This window comes from Pollachius pollachius, assembly GCF_949987615.1.
Source record: "Pollachius pollachius genome assembly, chromosome: 12".
Lineage (NCBI taxonomy): Eukaryota > Metazoa > Chordata > Actinopteri > Gadiformes > Gadidae > Pollachius > Pollachius pollachius.
In genome coordinates this window covers 9,252,680-9,272,434 of record NC_136945.1, presented here as the reverse complement: position 1 = coordinate 9,272,434, position 19,755 = coordinate 9,252,680, and the positions used below count along the sequence as shown (strand labels likewise).

The window sequence follows — 19,755 nt, the reverse complement described above, 5'->3', positions numbered from 1 at the left end:
ACACAACCTGTGGCACAAAAGTAACATTGTGACGGGAGAATATTACCTAATCCCAAACCTTTAATTATTAGTAGGTAGAGGCTTTTGATCTATTTTTCCCTCCTCTGAACTTTTAAGTAGTTGTGGGCCCAGGATTGGTCAGCTTCATAGGGAGCTCATGATTCCCACCAATCACCATTTAGAAAGTGTTACTGGCTTCTCTGGAAGGACCAATGCTACATGAGTAGCGGTTACAGCAACAGGGTATTGGTCACTTAGTACGGGTTCACAGGGTATTGGTCACTTAGTACGGGTTCACAGGGTATTGGTCACTTAGTACGGGTTCACAGGGTATTGGTCGCTTAGTACGGGTTCACAGGGTATTGGTCGCTTAGTACGGGTTCACAGGGTATTGGTCACTTAGTACGGGTTCACAGGGTATTGGTCACTTAGTACGGGTTCACAGGGTATTGGTCGCTTAGTACGGGTTCACAGGGTATTGGTCGCTTAGTACGGGTTCACAGGGTATTGGTCACTTAGTACGGGTTCACAGGGTATTGGTCGCTTAGTACGGGTTCACAGGGTATTGGTCACTTAGTACGGGTTCACAGGGTATTGGTCACTTAGTACGGGTTCACAGGGTATTGGTCACTTAGTACGGGTTCACAGGGTATTGGTCACTTAGTACGGGTTCACAGGGTATTGGTCACTTAGTACGGGTTCACAGGGTATTGGTCACTTAGTACGGGTTCACAGGGTATTGGTCACTTAGCACAGGTTCAGGTCTCACCCAGCTGGAGGGAGTCTGGGACTTGGGGTCCTTGAAGAAAACCAGACTGTTCCCCACCAACACCACCCATGACTGGTTCCAGTTTTTCCTTTAACACACACACACACACACACACACACACACACACACACACACACACACACACACACGGGCACGTACACACACACACACACACACTCACACAACACAAAATCATACAAGCCCTCATATTGATATAGTGTTATCTGCTTCTTTCCTGTTGTGATTGTTGCAGATAAAACAACGTAGTATTTTGTTTTGTCTTGATCATACCTCAGCTTCCTGCCTCCTTCTGAAATCTTGGTCTTGTTCAGGAGACCAGCCTTCTCCAGCTCCTGTAGAGACACACACACACAAACATTTCTTTCAGTTTAGCCTTAACCTAGACATATTTATATAACAAGTCATATAACAAGTGTACTAAGGTAATACTATATGATAAATCAATATAGATGTAACAAACAATATAAACCTATTAAAAGGGCAAAGGGCCCCTCTAAATGAAACACAAGGGCCTCTGGAAATTATTTGAGATGATCAGCGAATGGGATATTGTTGCTGACTAATTGATCAATAGCAAAGGTCTGTAAAGTCTATAACTATTCCATAACTGCATTAAGAGTCCAAAATGAACTATTCAAATTGCGTCCTCTTACCTGCCAGAGTGGAACAAATCGAGCGACCAAACTATTTGAATTAGTCCCCCTGCGTTATTTTACCCGCCAGACTAAAACAAAAGCTGCTGGCAGGCGTTGGTGTTGAGCCTTGACTGAAGGCTTGTCCTGGACGCTTAAGCAGTGCTGTGTTGACTTACGGGCTTGCCGCCGTCGCTATCTGGCGAGCTGTCGGGAGAGGGGGGCTCTACTGTGATGTTGGTCACATTGTAGGAGTAATCTCTGCTCTGCTGGGACAGCTGCAAGAAGAGGCAGGTGGTCACTGCATGGCTGTGCGTGTGTGGGTGGGTGTGTGTGTGTGTATGTGTATGTTTTTGTGTGTGTGTGTTTGTGGGGGGATGTATGTGTGTGTGTTGGTGTATGTGTCTATATATGTGTGAAAACTTGAAAAAAGAATATAGCTGTGTGTAGAACCAAAGGTGCTCATGTGTGAAAACTGAAAAAACTGTGTGTGTGTATATCCGTGTGTCTCTCGGTGCATGTAGGAGACTGTATATCAGCAGTAGCCTCTGTGTATGGGTACAGAGATGGTCATTCACACAAAAACATGCAAACAGTTGCTGTAACTGGATGCTTCCTGTGTCTACCTGGCCATTCTCTTGGAGCGACTGGGAGTGGGGCAGGTGCATGGGGGAGGAGTCAGGGCTGAGGGCGACGCCCTTGCCGAACGTCAACATGGTCAGCACATCAGAGGACACGGCACGCTGCATGCTCTTAGAGGGGGGCGAGGTCAAGAGGTCAGAGGTCAGGGGATAGGTCAGCAGTAGAGGGAAGGAACGAGAGGCATGCAGTGATCTGTTTTCATGTTTCATGTCTTTCATTTTTGATCGGAGCCCATGTGCCTGCAATCTGTTCCCAATCATACGGCACTTTGTGGAAAGCACGGTGATAAATATGCAAAACAGTTTTGAAATAATAATGATATATTCCTTACTCGGCATGGCACAATCACAATCTGCTCAGGAAGCTGGGTTTAATTAATATTTTGTTTTGGTACAACAGACAGGATTCAGCGGTAGATAATGACACAAAAACACATTTGCGGCTGTTCTGCTTTTTCAGCTTCTGTTTTTCCCTTTTTAGTTTGTTTGTATAAGCTCTCTCTCGCTCCCTGTCTGTCTGTCTGTCTGTCTTTCTCTTTGTCCCTCTTTCCCTCTCTCTCTCTCTGTTTCCACACAGACAGATGGAGATAGAGGGGTATGGATATGGACATGGCTTGGGGGATTTCAGTGCAAAATGTGCCTCGGACAGGAAGGGGAACCGTAGTTCTTACATTAGCAGTACATGAGGCAGAGAGTCTCAACTACAGTTGGCTCGGCTTAGCTCAGGAGGTAGAGCAGTTGTCTTGTAACCGAAAGGTTGGTAGTTCGATCCTCCTAGCTGAGTGTTAATGTGTCCCTGAGCAAGACACTTAACCCTAACTGCTCCTGACGAGCTGGCTGTCGCCTTGCATGGTTGACTCTGCCATCGGTGTGTCAATGTGTGTATTAACCGATGTAAGTCGCTTTGGATACCTAATGCCCTAATTGTTATTGTAATTGTACAGTTTATCCATAGAGGCATTTGTTCTGCACCATGTCCGTCAGATCAGTTATGCACTACAATCCATGAAGAAATGTATAATATAACTATAACTATAACTATAAGCTAGCCGAGCAAGTACATTTCCCAATCCACATAACCCAGTTCCAACAAAACAACAAACCTCCTAATGTTGGCCATCTCTCAGTGCAAGGACGGATTAGCAGGAAGAGCCAGATCGGCTCATTTGCTAAGAGGAGACCTTTAAAGGGCTTTCGTTCAGGCACACCCACAACCTGCTGTGATGCAACATGTTGTACTAAGAAGTGCTTGGATAGCCGCTTCTTTTTTTACACACCATGAGTCGCGATATTTCACCACCTCTATGTGCATATATGCTGATTTACGGGATAAAAAAGTGCAGAGCTCTGCGTTGCGTTAATGTAATCTACAGTAATACAGTGAGGATCCAGACTTTGCTAATCACACTGCTTGATTTTTCTGGAGTTCATTGATTTTCAAAGGGAACTTTTGCCTTTATTTCTTTCTGTGTATTTAAGATATGTTATGCATAGTATGCATTTCCGGAAACCAAGTTGTGTTCAGTTCTTTTAATCCCAGTTGAGTCCCAGTTCTCCTGAACCCTTCTTAGGTAGGTAGCAGAGACTTATGGGTAAGAATGTACCAAACATGTGTCCGAAAACCCAGAGTTAAGGCTAGTGTGCCGATGAATTAAGACATCAAAGAATAAAAACAAATCACCACCGCTCCAGGAGCTCCCAGCTGACAGACGCAACGCTGATCACCTCGTAGTGGCAGAAGAAGAATAAGGGGAAAATGAATGGAAATGGATAAAAATGGATAATGGATGTGGTGTCTCTTCCGCTTGTTAGTTTGAGGGGGGATTCAAGGTGACATGCATGCATCAGAGGTCCCAGGGCGGTGGGGAGACTTATGGCAGACTCACAAAGACATTCACCTGTTTCCTGTGCACAGCTCCGTGAGCACTCCTCTGGTGGCTCCTGTAGACCAGATCCGGAGACAGCTACGGAATGAGAGAGCGAGAGAGAGAGAGAGAGAGAGAGAGAGAGAGAGAGAGAGAGAGAGAGAGAGAGGGAGAGAGACAGAGCAATAGAGAGAGACAGAGGGACAGAGAGAGAGAGAGACAGAGAGCAATAGAGAGAGACAGAGGGACAGAGAGACAGAGGGACAGAAAGAGAGAGAGAGAGAGAGAGAGAGAGAGAGAGAGAGAGAGAGAGGGAGAGAGAGACAGAGTGAAGCAAAATTAAAGTTAAGCAGATCAAGTCAAACTGAATATTTTGACAAAATAAAATTGTGAGGGAAGACAGGGTTGGTATGAGGTGTAGGTGAAGGAAAGTATTTCTGATAAATTAGTCCAAATTATTCGGAACACCAATGTCACACAAAGATTTAACAAATAATTAATTGACAATAATTTTAGTTATAGTATTTTAGTTTAGTAACAGCAAAGTCAACTAGGAACCATAAAGGTGATACACAGAAAAAGAAAAACAGGATGTAGAGGATCATGTTGGGTTGGCCACTATATTTGGGTGTGTGTGTGTGTGTGTGTGTGTGTATGTATGTATGTATGTATGAATGTATGTATGTATGTATATGTCTGTGTGTGTGGGAAAATAGCTGCTACTGAAAGAGGAAGCATTGAAGTATTTCATAAAATAACACACAAATGCCCTCACAGAGGAAATGAATGACAAATCCAAACTGTTCCCCATTATTGCTCCACATAACCAGCATAGCCTTGGTTATCTCAGCTATGCTCTATCTGCTGTTGTGGAGCATACAAAGTAGGTCATAAGCTCAAAGACATATCACTTCCATGTGAGGATGACAAAACCCCATCTCTGACACAGACACAACTTCAAACAAAGCCGGTTCGCTTAGCGATGCCAATGCTGAAAAGAAAAGGTGAACTTACAGTTGTGATGCTCATTGCCACCCAATGAAAGAATCCTGGTCAACTCCTAACACTCGGGCTTTGCCTCATCTGTTGAGCGTAAGCCTGCGGTCCTCTGAACCTAATACCATTCAAAGGGCTTTTTTCTCTCTCTCTGGCTAGGTAGTGACTTCCCTCTTCTGTGTGGAAACTGCTATCAGTCACTAGCATCATTATCTCACTCAGTAGGCTGTACCAGGAAACCGTGTGGGGCTCTACACAAACACACCAGCTGTGCAATATCATGGTGGTAATAGTAATCCAACTGTTGCTGTTTCTGTGGGCATACCAATGACATATCTAATCTAAGTACCTACAGTAAATGTGAAACTATATAACCAGATATTATAAGATTTCATTTTTATACAATAGCTATACCTCTGTGTGTGTTTGTCTGTCTGTTTAATGTTATCTTGTGTGTGTGTGTGTGTGTGTGTGTGTGTGTGTGTGTGTGTGTGTGTGTGTGTGTGTGTGTGTGTGTAAATACAGTATGGGGGGGGGGTGTTTGTGTGTGTGTCAGTGTGTGTGTGTATCCGTGTGTTGCCTCATTCATCAGTTAACATCATCAAGCATTTATTTGATAATAAATATGGTCAAATATATTTATGCAATACAACAGCTTCCATTTCATGGACAAGCCTAGAAACTGCCATCATATCCAGAACATTAAAAATACTATTCCTGCTTTAACTATAGATTGTAATACATTGAACAGTAAACCTTTAATGGTAAAATGGAATAACATGGGGGGGGGGAGGATAGATAGATGGTAGTTCTAGAGCATCTTTGTTCCTAAGTAGGGACCTAGGTCCAGGCTGAGGGGGGCTCTGATTGCATGGTTTGAATTGAGCCATGTTTCGCCACGGGGCTTAAAGGGGGGGCTGCGTCTGAGGCTCTATAGCAGATGGCCGTGAAGGCGATGACTTACTGATCATCTGAGGCAGATAAACAGATATTACCTGCTTTCCCCTCTGGGATTAGGAAACAAAATGATTCAAAGCAACCTTTCACTGAATGGCGAGGGAATGACGTTGAATGCTCCAAGTGATACAGGCGAGACAGACGTAACTAGAAGCAGTTGGCTAAAGAGATGAAGATACTGTGTGAGTTTGTGTGAGTTTGTGTGTTATTTTTTGGTGCGTTTATGTGCGTCTTTGTGTTTTAGTGAGTGTGTACGTCTGTTGTGTGTGTGTGTGTGTGTGTTTGTTTGGGCGAAAAATGTTTATGCCACATGTTTCTCTGTAAATAGCCCACAAGTTATTACAGTGAAAGGGAAGGGGAACTGTCTTGTACAGACAACACAGTTCCTTCTTCGGGTTCTGAAGAACTGGTGGATGCTTCAAAGAACACTGACTTCACTTTGACTCACTGGTAGCTTATTGCATTGGTCTCGATGACAACGATATATACACTGGGTTTGGAAGATCTGTATTTTAGTAATGTCATTAAATAGTGGTTATTTTAGCGAGTTCCGATTTTTTGGTCGTTGCGGTATTTCCCAATTTATGTAATGGATACTGGTAAATTTAGCCTTTTAATATTTCCATTAAGGGAACATAAACATAAATTCAGGCCTCAGCGAGAATTGAACTCGCGACCCCTGGTTTACAAGACCAGTGCTCTAACCACTGAGCTATGAAGCCTCCGGTAAGGTGCTGATTTTGTGCTAAATTTTATTTCATCGTTAATCATCATATTTGCAAGGCTGACTGACACAATGATGGGGCCTCAAATGTCTTTGACTAACAACTTGAACGTGCCACAAATTTTCTTACGGGAATAACAACAGGCTTACCATTATCACTGATGACAATCATTTTCAGTGACCCTAATACATTGCAATGCTACAATGCTTAATCTATGCTAATTTCAGCTTTAACAGATTATCCACAGACTCGCCACAGGATACAATTTGGATTTTTGATATAATTACATTTATAGCTGATTTTGAATGCTAGCAATCATGGGATTCAGTTAAGGCATGCCATTAAATGCAACGACATAAGCATTAGACCCTTACCTTGTGCACAGTGCCATTGGTGGTACCAGGGAGCGGTAGGGACAGATGGCTGGTGTGCCTGGGTGATATCTGGGGCTGTGTATGATTTAGCTGGCAGAGACAACGGCAAGCACAGATTGTCAGACATATGGTTTAATTCAGCATTTAGCAGTCATCTGTATATTTATTGACTAAAAATGAGCAGATAGTGGTCTCATAATGAAAGCATGCTATTTGTGAGTCCAGCGATAAACATTCAAGGTTTGAATTTTGTTATATACATTTTAATCCATTTAATACATTTTGGGTCCATGTCCAGCCCTAAACAAATTATAAATATTTAAATCCCGACACATCAAGGGAGTATAATTCATGGACTCATACTTAACCTATCTCCATCTTCTACAACATATTAATAGGAGAGGGAAAGCCATTTGTGCTTTTCGTAAAAGTACTGATTCAAGTGCAGACATTGAAACACTGCCCCCTGGGTGTCAGACGGGGTAAGTGCAAGCCGTTTGAAGAGTGAAGCCCTCACCTGGTTGGTGCTCCCTGTGCGGGCTCTCCGCGGTGGCTTCCAGGACCTCTCCTTAGTGATGCTGTTGACATAGTAGCTTCTCCCGCTGGCTGAGTCCGAGTACTGCTCCCACAGGTCCAGCACCTGCAGGGGCTGCTCTCCGGGCGCCGGGCTAGGGGGCTCGGCCTTCGACGGGGACGCTGAGGGGGTCAGGGTGTCGCTGTACAGAGGGGAGTTCTGCCAAGACAGCTGAGGAACGTAAGACTCTGTCGGGACCTGCATCACATGGTGGGTTGGGGGGGGGGGGGGGAGTAAGAAAGGAAGGAAGGAAGGAAGGAAGGAAGGAAGGAAGGAAGGAACGTTTGCTAATTAAAGTAGGAACAGAAGCACAACTGGCATACCCTTTGTACAACTGTTAAAATTGGGTGTGAGTTAATGTGCATGTGTAACAGTAAGACCCTAATTATATACACAGTGGTATACATCATGTCAATGTGTGGGCAGGTATTGACTTTAAATAATACAAAACACACAAAAAAAAAGGGAAAGGGAAAACACAGATATTAGCAATGCAACACAAAACCTGAAAATAACCCACTATAGAACACCATGGTCAGTCAGACATGGGATTAAGCAGCAGCTTATAGGAATGCCAGTACGTGGGCAGAGCGAGGAAAAGATATCCAACTATTGAAGGGGAAGGAGCGCTACGATTAATTTTCCTGAAATACTTATTTGAATGGATCTTTGTATGGAAATGATGAATGAATGTTCTGTACAGGGGACATGGCTGCAACATAACTTACAGAAAATGATTGACTGCCCTGTCTGGCTGATCCCGGTTACATAACACACAAGCGTTCAGATGATGACAGAAGAATTGCATGCTTTTTTCTGTGTTTATGCGTGTCGATGAGTGTGTGTTGCAGGCAAAGACTGGCACATGCGATAATGTCATTAATGACAGTGTACTCTAGAGGGCAGTGTTTGTAAGTTTGTTGTAAGTTTGAAAGTGCGTAAGTAATGTGGATTTGGACTACAATTACACTTTGTTCATTTTGAATTGTATTCTATTGAAGGGATCCCAAATCCCTCTCACAGCGAAATACAAGAACATGGGAGGACATAGATATGTAAAGCATTCAAACAGACTCTTATGCAGGACAGTCACCAAATTGTACTCTATTTGATTTACATGCAATTTGCTACATGTACATGTTTTACTAACCGCTGTGAGAGGGAGAGGGGGGAAAAAAGAAAGAGTTTAAGGGGGTAAAGGGCTCGTGATCTGGATGTTGTTGCAATAATCCTGCTTACTGGGCTTAGATTAGAACAGAGAAGTCACCAGCAAGAAAAAATGATTACTATAAAGATATTAGAATATTTTCACAGACGTCATAGCTGTTTGAAGCTAAGGTGGTATTGGCATTCATACATAACTCTACAACAGCTGGATAGCCCAGGGCTAAATATAGAAATGGTTGCTTTCAGTGTCCATGTTGAATTGCGTGGAGATTATAAACGACTTCTGACGTGATGCTGGTATCGAATGACGTCCGGACAATGTCTGATTAATTGTTTTTCCCCACCGAGGAGGTGGGGGCGGATTGGTGGGGAAAGATTATCAAAGTAGATCAGCTGAATAGAAAAGTGTCTACTAGGCACAAGCCTCTAGTATGTGTTTAGTCATTACTCATTATTAAGTTAAGTTATTTCCTCATTTTAATCTTATATCTTAACCTGTATCATATGATATAGTATAATAATACTATGCATACAATACAGAATACGCTTGAGACCTAATACTCCTTCCACTCAATTCTGAAACTACTTAAACCACACATTCATTTAAACAAATATGAATATGAATATGAACAAATTAATATTACATATGGCATAGCCCTGACCTAATTTCAGGATGCAAAGTTCACGCAAGGATGTGATGATGATCTGACCTGGAAGCCAACACACAGTGAAGCACAAGGTACAGTTCCCATATCTTTGGTTTCAAAGCTTGTTAAAGAACACTAGTTAGTTCATTGCTTGGCTACACTCTTTGGAAAAAGCAATGTAAGGCATCGGGTTGACTATGGATACTTGTGCTGGCCGCTATCTATTGGCAAACTATTAAATAACTAATTGATTGAAATTGATTGAGGTGGAAAAACACGGCCCATTGCCGGGCAGGCGGCCTGTGCGGTGTGCGGCGCCACCCACCTGCAGGTGGTTGTTACTGCGGGACCGCTCGGCCATGTCCCACTGGCTGCACGACTTCTTGGGGACCCTGGGGCTGCCGTGGAAACCAAAGGCCCTGCCCACCTCGTCGTACGGGTTCTCGGGCAGGTTGCTGGAGCTCTGGCTCCGGGTGATGGTGGGAGGCACCCTGGGGAGAGGCGGCTGGCTCGTGGAGCCTCGGGGCCCGCCGCCTGGCACCCTGAGGCAGCGCGGCGACGCAGAGCCGTGGGAGCCGGAGCCGGAGAGCGGGAGTGTGGGGAAGCGAGGGGCGGCCTGGCCGGCAGAGCGCTCCGAGCCTTTGAAGGCACTGCTGGAGTTGAGGTTCTCCATGGAGCGGCAGAAGGGTTTGTTCACTGCGGGGAAGAGAAAAAGCCTCTGAATTAATGAAGAGCTGAGCTATGAGTCAGCCCAGGAGAATGGCTTTTAATGAACAGCGTATCTCACTGCATGCGATGAACTCAAACTAAATGCTGATTTGTGGTTTGATTATGTTCAATGTCAAAGTAAAAAAGTTTTAAATATGAATATTGTGTTTCCTTAAATGCATATTATACCACGGCTAGTTCCGAACAAACTTTCAATATGACTCACTCATTGATGTGAAGCATACAAGTACTATAAAACCCCTAGATTAGTAATCCAAGTATAATTTGCTTATCAAAGTTGGAACAGAATCGCAGCAACAAATGTTGTAGACTGAACCGATAAATATAACAACAAGACGTGTCTTTGGTAAGAGAGTGGCCGCTCGCCTTGGTACTTGTCGGTGTACTGTGCCTGCGTGGGGCTGAGGGTGAGTGACACCCTGGGGTGGCTGCTGAGCTCGGTGCTCAGGGAGGTGGTGAACAGCCGCTGCGGCGAGGGCATCGGGGCGATGGGCACCTCCGTCACGTAGGTGGCGGGGACGTACAGAGGCTTGGCCTTGCTGGCAGCGCCGATCCTCCTCACCTGGGCGGAGGCGGGGAACAGGAAGTGATCCAACAGCCAATTGATATGGTTTCGGGAGACAGGTGATACTGGTCTAGGATTGATTGTTTCGGTCGTGTTTCCTCAATGAACCGATACCACGACGACCAAGAGAAACACCACAAACTCATTGTGGTCATGGGCATCGCTTTGGAAAAAACGACAGATACAGCGTAAGAAGAACGTGAACTATAAAAGGTTGATTCCCGACCTGCCACCAGTCCGCGTTGGTCTTCTTCAGCAGGATGAAGCGCTCGCCCTCCCGTATGCAGACCTGGCGTCCGTCGGCGCTGCGGTAGTTGTAGTCGTACTGGGCCTCCAGCACCACGGTGCCGCTGGGCACGCCGCACACGGCCACGCCCCTGTTAGCCACCACTGCGCCCGCCGGCTGCTGGCTGAAGGAGCGTCGCCAGGACCCTAACAGCATGGTGACCCCTCTCTGCGTTACGCGAGCCTCAGCACTGCAGCGGTTTGATGATGAAGGTGATGATGATGATGATGATGATGATGATGATGATGATGATAGAGGCAGTGTTGGGTGTGTTCTCCGTGGTCTGGTGGAAATGGGGCACTTGTAAATGGAGCCAGGGCCGGCGCCATATTCTGAGAGAGCTGGAGACAGACAGACAGACAGACAGACAGGGAGAGAGACAGGGAGAAAGAGAGATAGCCACATAAAAATACAAAACAAAGAAATGTAACCTTCTCTGTAGACAAGTAACACAAAATGACACAGAAAGTAAAATAACAGCAACAGTGCAATTAAAAAGAACATAATGATAAAGTATTAAAGAGCCCAAGTCACCAGGAGAGACACCAAATAGGTGCACTGGTGGGGAAGACAAAGGCAATGTTGTTAATCTGAGTAAAAATCTTCTTTCTTCTCAAACTTTATCCACCTGCTTCTCAATAACATTTAGAAGTCCTGTTCTGTTGAATTGGAAATAAAAGTCCCATGGCGTTGGGGTTGGCAGATGGCTAGAGAATTTTTTTTCTTGAACACTAACTCGTTTGGCAAAGTCAACATGGGCTAATCAGAACACGTGTCAGCTACTTAACCTACAACAGCAGCAGTGTTGCCACAAAGGCACTGTTGTCATGACATAATTATGGTCAAACTAAGCTCATCGTGATTTCTGGGACACCAAATGAGGCCGGCCACTCTAAATAGCTTGGACGCCATTAATATCTCTTTTTTCTCTCTTTTTTCTCTCCTTCTAATAATGACACTATTTGTGTCATTATCAGGAGAAACAAGCTGCCTATTATAATAAAGTGAATTTCTTCTACTTTTTAGTAGACTTGGAGTTAATTGCATGAGCCTTGTGAGACCATTCTGATCCCACGAGTTCACGTTCAGTTCCTCTCTGCAGATCGGTCTGGTATCTAGCATCTTAAAGCATCACTGAAAGTGACAAATGATTGGACCAATCAGTGCTAAGGAGGGAGGGAGCTTCACCGGAATCGGCGAGTGCAAAAAGAGCAAGAGTGTCACTCTAGTACTTAATCCAATTGGCTGGAGGTCTTTTTAACATGATCAGGAATTGCAATATGTGTAAATCCATGGCTGCCAGTACCCAGCTAAGGCAAGACTGATATTCATTGCAAAACAGCCTCGAAGCTCTGGATGGTCTCACAGGACATTTTATACCATAAATGAGCAAGTAGGAGTACAGGCATCTTTACACAAGGATGCCTACAGGTCGTACAATTCAGGTGAAATAAATCCCAACTTCCAATCATAAGAAAATATTATTAAAACGAAATTATTCCTTCTTTTGCAATTCACGTAAATGTACAGTACAGATGTGTTATATTTAATTGTACTGTTTTCAAAAGGCACAGAGTGCAATACACCTGGTGAGTTGACAGAACCATATGCCGATACCCTGCTCTCCATAGCCACCAGCTCCTTACATAAGAGAGAATACAACTGGTTCTGCCAGACACATGGCAACGGGGCTCATTTTGCATAAGTACACACAGACACACACAGACATCCCAAGGTGCATAGCAACAGTGCCTCAGTGGTGGCTGGGGAAGGGCGGAGGGTTAGTGGCTAATAGTCAATGAGTGACCGGGCAGAACAGACACTGGTTGGTCAGACGCACTCGAAGAGGCAGGCAGACAGACAGACAGGAGGGACCGGGCACTGGGCAGACAGGCTGTCAGAGAGAAGGACCGACCCGTTGAATATCGCTAATCTCACTGTACTTTACTCCCATGCATACAGAGAAATGAGAATCACTGTATAACCCATTGCACCAGCATATGGGCGGCTACTGCCTACATGCAGGCACAATTGGGTTAGAAGGATGAGGTTTGAAATGCCACCCATTTAAGGGCGGCTTGTGGCTCAACCCACTAGTCCACTAAGCATGAAGGCAACCCATGTTTGATAACCACCTGTGGTCCTATGCAACAAGATATCCCATCTGGTCTTTAACCCACTTTCCTGTCCTGTCGATAAAAGCAAAAAAGTAAAAAAAATAAAATATCCCCTAAAACAGTCAGGATACATGAGCATACAATAGCATAAGAGAAGAATTTAATGTGTATAAATGTCCACCTGATCTCCAAATCAAAGCAGGGAAGTGTTGGCGAGATCAGGAGCTTTGCCTCAGTTTTGCGAATCCCTTTTGGATTCATTTAAAAAGTCAAAAAGACCAATTCTTCTGATGTGTGTAACCTTGTGTGAAATAGTGATGTGTGTAGTAGGCTTGTTGCGGCTTTATGTTACATTAAATCAGGAATCATGTGTTCAATAGACATTCTGTTTCTTTAGATATGTTTCTAATGATTTATGTTACACTGAAAACTCAAAGGTTTTCATCGATTTTCCGCCAAAGGACACCTCTGTGTCTTTCAACGATATCAAGAAAAGACGGAAGAATAGAAAGAATAAAAAAATCGACAGAGCATAGCAAACAGGAAACCACAAGAGTGCATGACAACCCATTTAACCATCTCCTTTCCTTCTCACAATCTCTTTTTATTTTGCCTTTCTGGTACACCATCATTAAGTCAGTAAGTGTTAGTAGGTATCTCTGAGATTAATAAAGAACACCTTATCTTATCAGATTTTCTGCTGGAAAACCTACTTTGGCATCCTTTCATTCAGGAGTCAGAATTGCATCAGAATTGAAAAAAGTGGATTGCTGCCTAAGTATATTTGTATATTGTCGATATGACTCTAGGCAAGCGAGTTAATTTAAGCATGAACAATAATTGTATGTTTGCATGTATTCAGGTCAGATGGCACTTGGAAGGGCACAGGCGGTGATACACACACACACACACACACACAAACACACACACACACACAGACGCAGAGAACCCAGATGGTGACAAAGACATAGCCCTCCTACAGCAACAGAGCCGTCATGTTTTACTGTGCCAAGAGACGAGTGCACATGGCTGAAGTCTTTGAGCATAGAGGTATGGTCGGGATATGGAATAACTCATTGTCACAATGATCATATCATCATCAATATCACATGATCAACAGTGGTTAATACTAAGGAGATGCATTGCATTGTTTAGGACATATCATCTCATTCTTCACAGCATAAAGGGCTATCCGAGTCTACACAAGAGGCATATTAATTCCTAATTATAAACAACATATACCGCTAACTAGTTTTGCCTCGTTTTACAGAGATTAGCAAACAAAAGAAAAAGCGACAGAAGTAAAGAGTGATTATCATTGAGGGGCAGTGACAGAAGCAGAGAGGAAGACTGATCAGAGACAGAGGAAGAGAGAGAAAGAGACTGCAACCAGCATGACTAGCGTCCTAGTTCATCGAGCGTGCCTATTGATTAGTAGGCCTGCTAAGGCCAACAACAGTTTAGGTTCCATTGGTCATTACCGTGGAGCTAGCAAACACAGGTGGTTATACAACTTTAAACTGAACCCATGTATATGCACACAAATGCATTACAAATATTGCATTAATTAGATGAAAGGGCCTTATATATGGAAACAATACAGTGTATCCCATTTGTTTGTTCCTATCCCATAACTACATTATTCACCTAATAACAATAATGCATCTCCATGTCCATATTGTGCAACAACAACACAGTATGTTGGATAAAGTTACACTTTAGTTCATATTTTTAGTCGGCCCTACATTAAAAGCATCTAGGGGTCAATGTTAACATGGTGTTATGCATTTGAACAGTGATAATAACAATTATTAATGACAACCATAAGGGAAATGATGCACCTCCATTAGGGCAAATACACGCAAATCAGCAGAACAAAACACACATGAATGCCAATGTGAGGGGAAAGGTACTCATTACCTATAGCATTATGTATAGACCCTCTTCCCATTGGCATCACTGCAGGAAAAACGCAGCTGTTGCTCTTAACAATAATTATGCATCTGCTCTTTTTATGTAGCATGGCGACGATAGCACACTAGACTGTCGACGACAACACACACATTGACCATGGACCATGTGCCCTGGTACAAACAATCCCAGGCTCAGATAATTTGTGTGATGAGCGACACCTGTGTTGTCTTAAGAGGACACCTCTGTGAACAGGGTCTATTGCTTTATTTCCACCAATTACGAGGTGATGTGGTTTATATGTTCAAGCACAGCTGATACTAACCATCAATTTGGTGGATTGATTTGCATAGTTTAACCTGGTATCACAACAAAATCTGAACATCCGGTATTGGCAAGTATCGATTTATCTTTCTTTGTATGCTTTGTATGTGATTGATCTAGCGACCTGCAGATGATAAACTACTGCATTCTCAATATTTAAGCCTTGCAGTTATGGTACCATGGACATATCACGTTTTGGACACAGCAGCATAAGTCTGGAATTACGTTTGAAGTTTGAAGTTGAAAGCCAATGCCAATGTCTTCAAAAAGTAGTCAAGGCAAGTATAAAGTGAAGGAGCTACTTCAAAGGTTTTTCATACTCCCACACGATACATCCCCAACTCATGCATTTGTGCATTTACATATAAAAGACCTACGGTTCTTTTAAATTGAAAAGACAAATTAGGAGCCAGCAGTAGGCTGCTTTAAGTGGGAATAGGATTTTTCAAAATAACATAAAAATGGCAAAAAAATTATAAAAACAGATATACCTTTAATGACTTAATAAAATAAAAGGTTTAAGAATTGTGTCCCATTCCCAGATCAGCGGCAAGTGAAAAGACAGACACATTTATGATCGAGTCGAGTCTTGCTCATCTTCCACAAAAAAGATTAGTCGATTTTTCATCTTAAGTAAAGTTGAGACTGTGAGGCGGGTGGAATTTGAAATAAATACACTATCACTGCATGACCATGGAGATATTTGTGGATATAGACGTAAGCGTGGCATAGATATGTATTATTGCATCATTAAATGATTCAAAAGAACCAAGGGCCTTTCATAATCTAGTGACAGGCTCTATTAAAGACACGTGATGGGTGGAGTGTAACAACCAGCACTGGTCTCTCTCTCTCTGTCTCTGTATTAGACATATGCCTCAAGCCAAACCAGCCTTTCATCCTTCTATGCAATATTAATGAAGAGACTGGAGAGAGACACCGAAATAAACACAGATTCCCTGTGTGACATTTTAATGTGTGTGTGTGTGTGTGTGTGTGTGTGTGTGTGTGTGTGTGTGTGTGTGTGTGTCCCTCTCTTTCTGTTGGTGTGTGTGTCTCTCTGTTGGTGTATGAAATGGTTGGTGAACTCCTTCCCCATTGTTGTGTTACTGAAGAACCGCTTGGATTTCTACTCTACCACCTCACCACAATCTTGACAAAGAAAGTGAATCAAAAAATGTCTTTAAAAGGTCATTATTTTTCCCTCTGAGGCAGTGGAAGAAATCATACATTATTGAAATGAAACGATCAGCTAAAGTAGTGTTTCACCATTTCAAGTGGCACTTTAATCTCAGTTGGTCTGCCTGCCGTGTCAAAGTGGTTGTCTGTGGTCACAATAAAAACAAGACACCTTTCAGACCATAAACTAGACATCACCGATACAGTGATGGAGGCTTGTTGCCGCTTGGTCTAAAGGAGTGCTGGCCGTACATTGACTTTTCTAATGAAGAGCGCAGGATTGATCGGGTGGAGAGGGGAGAGTGAGCTGTCACAAACTATCAGGCCGCTCAAAGAGCCACAGTTCGCTGTGCACGCGAGTTGGCAACACTGCTGGGGAATGATGAAGAGGATCTGAGTAGTCTCCTGGGGCCAAATTCTACAGGCGAGGCAAAACCCACACGCATATAGCATCACAGGACTACAAGGAAGAGAGACAAGTTGCGAATAAAGGAAATTGAATTGCAATAATCAATGTTGTACATCAAAGGGCCTATTATACACCGTCCCATTGCTTTCAAAGCAGTTACATTGCGAATGCCATTTAAAGTTTCATTTAATGCATTTAAAGTTATTCTGGGGCGAATACATTTTAAATATTGGCATTATATGATATCACAAATTATATGTTGTTACAAATATTTCACCATTCATTTCTTAAGCCCTGTCCCAATTGACCACAGCCAGCCTCAGCGTGCTCATTGTCATAAATCCAGGAATGACAGGTATGCAAATATTCTGCAATGCTCTTACAGACCATTGTTGAAGGATGTCTCTATTCAACATAAAATATTGAGTGCAAATCTAAAGCAGTCTACAGTCCACCTAGCCCGGCATTGCCAGACCAATTCACTGTTCTCGCAGGCTCATCTGGTTGCCAGGCTACAGTTCAGCAACTCTTATGACCATTCAGAAAAACTTTGTTAACTTCAGGCCAAATTTTTGATTTGGTGCTTGAATACATGTTTAACTCTTAAAATACACCAGTAGACTTTGTAATGGATCTGAAGGGCAATGTCATGCAAGTATCTACTGCATTGTGTTTGTGGTCTGTTCAAGACAAAGCCGTCATTTTCAATGATACGCGTGTCTGTGGTCTGCTGTATTTACCCACCCACGAGAAGCTCTCTCACACACACACAAGCACACACACACACACACAGACAGCTGGGCCCTACATCCCGTTTACACGGTTTACACGGTATGAGTAGACCCCTATGAGTTAACTACACACGCAAAACACTGGGCTCCACTGCACCGACCCAATCTGTCCATGACATGGAGTCCACTGCATCAGAGTCCAGGGCACAGTAGTAATCAGAGCTAACGCCACCGCTGTGCATGGTACATGGCACGTTTAATCAGGCAAGTTGCAACCGTCATCAGGGACTAATCTCTGAAAGCTGGGGTCAAATATGAGCGAGTGCCGGCAGGATTCACGGGGGGAAATCTCTGGCTTTTCTAAGGCTTTAAGAAAGGTTATGAAACAGTGAAAAATGCAATGCCTACAATGTGTTTTATGATTTTATTCAAATCAATGTTCAAGTATGCATGCAAGAGCAAATTGCATTCTAGAGAGACAGGCCTTCATTGTCGCCCTGCTCTGTTCTGCAAGGTTTATGAATAGGATTGTTTTCTGTGTGGAATGTTAAAGAGAAGTCTGAGATAAGTTTGAGTGGAACGTTTTGGCAAGCCACTACGCCACTGTGGTACTGAGATATGTCAGTGCATCATCTTCACATCTCCTATATGCTAAACAGGAAGCTCACAAGCCCACACAGAGAAGAAAACACACGTCCACAAAACCAATGCTTACCGACATTATAGAGAAACGAGACACGAAGTTGGTATTTCTAAAGAAACGTACAGGAAAAGTAGGCCTAGTCTCATCTAGCACGAGTCTAGTATGCTCTTTGTTGAGCGGTACCATTGATGTAAGCTCTTCGACATGCCATCTACCATCACTACTAAATAAATCCCTAACCCTTAACCTTGTATTTCTGAGTCCTAGGGCTACTCTGCACTCTCTCCAGTTATTGTTGTCGTTTTTAAACAAGGTTGTGCATCAGTACTACAACTTCTTTGGTAGCTACTCCAATATGGATTGCAGAATACGCTTCGATGGTTCTAACTTCTCAGCCTCACTTGCACGTCACTCTGGATGGAAGCGTCTGCTCAATGACTAATGTCCACCGCGATGTGGTTAAAAAAACAACAAGCATTTGGAAGGCGCAGGACATCCACGGGCTAGAGTCTTAAGCCTGTTCAGCAAACGCACTGCCTACATGCATGTAGACGCTGTACACATTGCAAAATATGAAGGACTACACCAGTAGTAATACGTGAATACGTTTAGTAGTGATACGAATTAATGCATTCGTAGTTGGATATATTTAGAAAGTAATATATATGTAATACATTTTCGGACACAATATCGGGATGCTCAAGAGTTAATAAACAAGGCATTCCCTTGTTTATTAACTCTGATAAGAACCAAATCGATTTATAAGCGTCTTACTGATTTGCAGTCTAAACTCACTTGTCACCCGACTTGTGCAGCATAATTATTTACATTTTAAGTGGCATCAAACTAATACATTTGACGATGATCCTAATGAAGTTAAAACAGGTAGAGGAGCGGGCTCACCTTTACATCAGGGTACAGCTGGTCACGAAGCGCGCGCACTGACAGCTCGTGCAGGACATCCTTGAAACGGCTGATCTGGCGCAGACAGACAACCTCTATGTTCTCTGAAGAAATACCATTAACATGCACTTTTGTTTCCAAACAACAAAGTACTTAACTATTCCTGATGTACTTACACCACTTCACTCTCCAAATTCTGCAGAAGCGTTTGTAAGCCACTGAATTATAAAGCTTGCGCCTGGTCGAATTCAGTTGGTTTCAAATTGGTTAAAAGGTGCCATATGGTTGCATATTGGACCAACCAGAGTCGAAGGTAATATCCACCAGGGTGCGCACACTTTTACTGTAATAACGAGATCCAGGAGGATTGTGCTTCGTTTAATAGAATCGCAGGCAATCCACCCCGCCCGCCGCTGCTATACTGAAACAATAAGCAAGGACATCCTCAAATTGTTTGCTGGTGACGTACACGAATAAAAGGCTGGGCGTTGTAGTCCACTGCAGGCCAAGACAGCATTGCTCCGTACGTATTGGATGTTGTAAAAAAAACTACATTTTCGCCATATGTAATCCATTGAACAGTACTTGCA

At 43.3% G+C, this 19,755-nt stretch overlaps 1 protein-coding gene across 1 annotated transcript in view; it reads right to left on the bottom strand.

Moving 5' to 3' along the window:
* Positions 1-19,525, bottom strand: part of arhgap9 (Rho GTPase activating protein 9) — a 33,140-nt gene extending 13,615 nt beyond the window's left edge. Inside the window, exons 1-12 of the mRNA XM_079747789.1 lie at positions 19,342-19,525; positions 19,166-19,235; positions 10,889-11,289; positions 10,464-10,659; positions 9,694-10,064; positions 7,498-7,752; positions 6,981-7,070; positions 3,962-4,027; positions 2,049-2,174; positions 1,602-1,700; positions 1,061-1,122; positions 770-857 (exon numbers count right to left, since the gene is read on the bottom strand). Coding sequence (XP_079603915.1) covers positions 770-857; positions 1,061-1,122; positions 1,602-1,700; positions 2,049-2,174; positions 3,962-4,027; positions 6,981-7,070; positions 7,498-7,752; positions 9,694-10,064; positions 10,464-10,659; positions 10,889-11,104 — 1,569 coding nt within the window. The 5' untranslated portion in view covers positions 11,105-11,289; positions 19,166-19,235; positions 19,342-19,525. The remainder of the gene's footprint in view (positions 1-769; positions 858-1,060; positions 1,123-1,601; positions 1,701-2,048; positions 2,175-3,961; positions 4,028-6,980; positions 7,071-7,497; positions 7,753-9,693; positions 10,065-10,463; positions 10,660-10,888; positions 11,290-19,165; positions 19,236-19,341) is intronic.
* Between the last annotated feature and the right edge of the window lie 230 nt (positions 19,526-19,755).